The sequence below is a fragment of the Colobus angolensis genome, unplaced genomic scaffold (assembly GCF_000951035.1).
Source record: "Colobus angolensis palliatus isolate OR3802 unplaced genomic scaffold, Cang.pa_1.0 Scaffold201, whole genome shotgun sequence".
NCBI lineage: Eukaryota > Metazoa > Chordata > Mammalia > Primates > Cercopithecidae > Colobus > Colobus angolensis.
In genome coordinates, this window is record NW_012115167.1 from 5,226,467 (window position 1) to 5,231,490 (window position 5,024).

General features: G+C 35.1%; 1 protein-coding gene across 1 annotated transcript in view; it reads right to left on the reverse strand.

Moving 5' to 3' along the window:
• Window positions 1-5,024, reverse strand: part of USP34 (ubiquitin specific peptidase 34) — a 253,164-nt gene that overhangs the window by 176,631 nt on the left and 71,509 nt on the right. The window contains 2 exon segments of the mRNA XM_011941829.1: window positions 2,247-2,376; window positions 2,558-2,683. Coding sequence (XP_011797219.1) covers window positions 2,247-2,376; window positions 2,558-2,683 — 256 coding nt within the window.

Genomic DNA, 5,024 nt, shown 5'->3' on the forward strand with positions numbered 1-5,024 from the left:
AGGCCAGGCATGGTGGCTCATGCCTGTAATCCCAGCACTTTGGGAGGCCAAGGCAGGTGGATCACTTGAGCCCAGGAGCTCAAGACTAGCCGGGTCAACATGGCAAAACCCTGTCTCTACTAAAATAATACAAAACTTAGCCAGGTATGGTGGGCATGTGCCCATAGTCCCATCTACTTCAGAGGCTGAAGTGGGAGGATGGCTTAAGCCTGGAAGGTCAAGGTTGCAGTGGGCCATAATTGTGCCACAGCACTCCAGCCCGAGTGAAAGAACAAGACCGTGTCTCAAAGAAAATTTATAGTGTGTGTGTGTGCGTGCGTGCGCAAAGCAGTATTATTCATCCTTAAAAAGGAAGAAAATGCTGACACATGCCACAACACAGATGGATGTTGAAGAGATTAGGCTGAGTGAAATAAGCCAGTCACAAAAGGACAAATATTTAATGATTCCACTTATATCAGAAACCTAGAGTACTCAAAATCATGGAAACACAAAGCAGAATAGAGGTTACCCAAGGCTGATGAGAGGGGGAAATGAGGAGAGTTGTTGTTCAATGGGTATAGAGTTTCAGTTTTGCAATGTAAGTTCTAGAGATCTATTACACAATGTGAATAGACTTAACACTAGTGAACTACACACTTAAAAATGATCAAAGGGGATAAACTGCATTTTTTTCAAACCACAGTTTAAAATGTTTTCATACGTTTACCAAAGATAAAGAAAAACTTTAGTAATAAAAGATTCAAAATACCAAGAAGATATGATCATAAACATTATGAAGACTGGAAGAAATAGAGAAATAAAAAGTTCCACAATAATAGTTGGAGACTTCAATATCCAATTTTCAATAAAGAGAAAAACCATAAACAAGGACATAGAGAATCTGAATAACACAATAAGCCAAACAGACCTAGGAGGCATATACAGAACACTTCATACAACAGCAGCAGAAAACACATTTTTCTCAAGTACATGTGGGACATGTTCCAAGATAGACTGGATGCTAGACCACAAGTCTCAACAGATATTAAAATACAGATAATCATACTAAAATATTTCTCTACCCACAGCAGGAAGAAGCTAAAAATCAATACCAGAAGGAAAACTGGAAAGCTCACAAATTTGTAGAAATTAACACATTCAAACAGCCAAAGGATCAAAAAAGGAATCATAAGGGAAATTAGAAAATATTTACAGATAAAATACAACAAAAAATAGAATGCAGAAAGAACAACGTTCAGAGGAAAATTCATACATGAAAACTTATGTTTACAAATGTAAATGTGAATTTAAAAAAAAATCTCAATTCAACAACCAAACTTCACAACTTAGGGAAGGAACTACAAGAGAAATAATTAAACCTAAAGCTAGTAGAAGGAAGACAATGATCAGAGATAAATAAAAAAAAGAATATGAAAATAGTAGAGAAAGCTGGTCAGATGCAGTTCATGCCTGTTGTAATACTCTCAATTTGAGAGGCCAAGGAGGGGAGACTGTTTTACACCAGAAGTTTAAGACCAACCTAAGAAACACAGTGAAATCCTTTCTCTACAAAAAATATTTAAAAATTAGCCAGGAGTGGTGGCACAAGCCTGTAGTCCTAGCTCCTTGAGAGGCTAAGGCAGAAGGACTGCCTGAGCCCAGGAGGTTAAGATTACAGCACTGCACTCCAGCTTGGGCAACAGAGCAAGAAATTCTCTCTTTAAAAAACTGTTAAGAATGGGCCAGGCACAGTGGCTCACATCTGTAATCCCAGCACTTTGGGAGGTCAAGGCAGGTGGATCACATGAGGTTGTGAGTTTGAGACCAGCCTGGCTAACATGGCGAAATCCTGTCTCTACTAAAAATACAAAAAATTTGCTGGGTGTGGTGGCACATGACTGTAGTCCCAGCTACTCAGGAGGCTGAGACAGGAGAATCATTTGAACCTGGGAGGCAGAAGCTGCAGTGAGCCAAGATCGCACCACTGGCCCCCAGGGTGGGGTGACAGGGAAAGCCTTTGTTTAAAAAAAAGATAATCAAAGCTGAGAAAATCCAGTAACTACAAAGACTTTATCACTATCCTTCACTTAAAAGGTAAACCAAAACACGAACTAATCACAGTATTAATCCTTTTATATGTACTCTTCCACCCATTCCACACTTATTTTAAAATAAAGATTGAACTGAATATATAAGCAGAAAACACTTCAAATCTGAGTGAGAAGCTCTCAACAATTTCCTTCAAAATACATGACACTACTAACCTTTCTTATTTCCAATGGGAATATTAGTATTTAATAAAGATGCAAAAGAACTCTGTTTAGATAACTGAGCCTTAGCTGCTAGTGCATTATTCCACAGTGCTTTAATTAACATGGATGCCAAGTACAATGTCTAAAAAAAGAGAGGGAGAGATTAAAGTTGGAAAATTCCAGGCAACACTAACAAATTTAATATCATTTTTGTCAAACTGAAATGCCAAGCCAATAAAATGAAAGTTAAATTATCTGAATCACAAAGAAATTTTCACTTTACGAGAAAAAAAAAACCTATCATTATGTTTTGAATGTATTACCTGTTCAGTATGAACACTTGGCTCAAGAGCTGAGACCAGATTAAGCAGATGTCTAAGTGGTACCGGATCCAAGTTCTTGATGAGTGAAGGAAATAAGTCATGTATATACCGACTACAATGTTTCAACTAGAAAATCAAGTTAGAGAGAATGGTCAAAAATAATTGCCCAACACATGTAGATTACCTGATATAAAAACAGCTTGAAAGTCAAAAATTTGGCCAGTACACTAATATTTTTTAATATAATGGTAAAATGCTAATTATCCAAGATGATGAACGGCAGTGCATAAAATAGCAAAAATAAATTCACCTAAACAGAAATTAAACTTAACCAAACAAATGACAAGCTGAATTTCCTAATTACAAGAGGGAAGGCTGGGTGTGGTGGCTGATGCCTGTAATTCCAATACTTTGGGAGGTTGAGTTCGCAGGACAGCTTGAGCCCAGGAGTCTCAGATCAGCCTGGGCAACATGGCAAGACCTTACCTCTATAAAAAATACATTTTAAAATTAGCTGGGTGCTGAGGTGCACACCTCTGGTCCCAGCTACATAGGCGGCTATGGTGGGAAGATCTCTTGATACCAAAGGAATTAATTTACATGTCATAATACAAAAATAAGTTAAATAGTAAATTAAAATACAAATAAGACAACAAATTACACTTAGGAGAAAAAAGTAAATTATCCCAGCTATGCCAGATTTCTCTTATTAAATCTTTATAAAGTATTTATATAATGCTTTTATTTCACTACAGTACACAACAGAAACCCTGACAAAGATCTATGAAACAATAAACCATGAGATACAAAGACTTCTTTGTTATAATAAACACAAACATGTAAATTCATGAAGGACAATACAATATTTATGAAGATATAATCACTAAATATTACATCATGTAAAATAAAAGCATTTTACAGCCATCAAGTTGCTAACTACTAAATCAAGATATGGTAATTAACAGAAGATTAGACAAGTAATTTCCAATTTGAGGGCTGTCAAATGTAAAGTTTCCTACTTTTAATACATAAAAAGTCTATTAAAATATAGATTTTATTCAAAAACACTGATTTTTATGTTTTGTAGGCATACACATGAATTCTCTTCTGCTGCTTCTCTTTCAGGGTAAATATGCACAACCTAATACTGAAATATAAGGTGAAATACATGTAAGAAAACCTAATACTGGAGGAATTCTATCTTGGTGAGGTTTCTTATAAATTACACTATGTGCATCTACTACTATTTACTTTAACATCATTAGATATTCATTTAAAAAACAATGGTAGTACTTCAATACTACAAACAGTATTTGATTTTAAGGAGAAGTGAATACCAGTAAGTTTAACACTTTCATAGGTCTTGACTAAGAATGTTAATTTAAATATAGTATTAAATAACATTACAGATTAAAATATATAGGTTAAGTATCCCCTATCTGAAATGCTTGGAAGCAGAAGTGTTTCAGATTTTGGATTTTTCCACACTTTGGAGTATCTGCATTATATACTTACCAGTTGAAGATCTCTTAATTCAAAACTCCAAAATCTGAAATGTTCCAATGAGTACTTCCTTTGAGCACCATTTTGGCACTCAGATCTCAAACTTTGTAGCAGTTCAAATTTTAGAGTTTTGGATTAGGAATTCTCGATCTGTACTAACAGTTTTCTCTACTTTTTGCCAACAAGTAACTCATATATACTTTTTCTACTTAAAACATGATAAAAACACATATATACATGTTTTTATATATATATGTATGTATATAAACCACATTATATATTACACGTAATGTATAATAAACTTCTGATTTTCTGCCAATTTAACCATTAATATAATGAAATTTCCATAATATACTTAATTTTGATAATCAAATATCTTGTTGGGGTTTATGAGGGATTAATCTGCCACTTGGTTATTTTTGTTTTGTTTTATATAGAGAGATGAATTCGCATGATATTGCCCAGTCTAATTTTAAAACGCCTAAGCTCAAGTGATCCTCTTGCCTCAGCCTCCTCAAGTGTTGAAATTACAGGAATGAGGCACTGAGCTTATTTTTAAGTAACAAGATCCTTGAGAAAAAAAAAAAAATCATAAAATCCTGTAACTGAGGGAAAAAAAAAATAAACCCACTCTTTCAAATGTGTACATTATTTAATTCCAAAATACAGAAAAAGTATTATTAAGAATGCATGGTGGTGGCAGCAGCAGAGGAGGAGAAAGAGGACAAAGAGGAGGAGGAGGATAAGGAGGATGAAGAAACAAAGGATGATGAAGAAGACAAAGAAGACAGATGAAAACAAAGACGAAGATAAAACAGAAAAGGGTATCAGGGAAGATGGGAGAATAGAAAACGCCAGGAATCTATTTCTTTTTTTGTTTTTTTGAGACACAGTCTTGCTCTGTCGCCCGGGCTGGAGTGCAATGGCCAGATCTCAGCTCACTGTAACCTCCACCTCCCAGGTT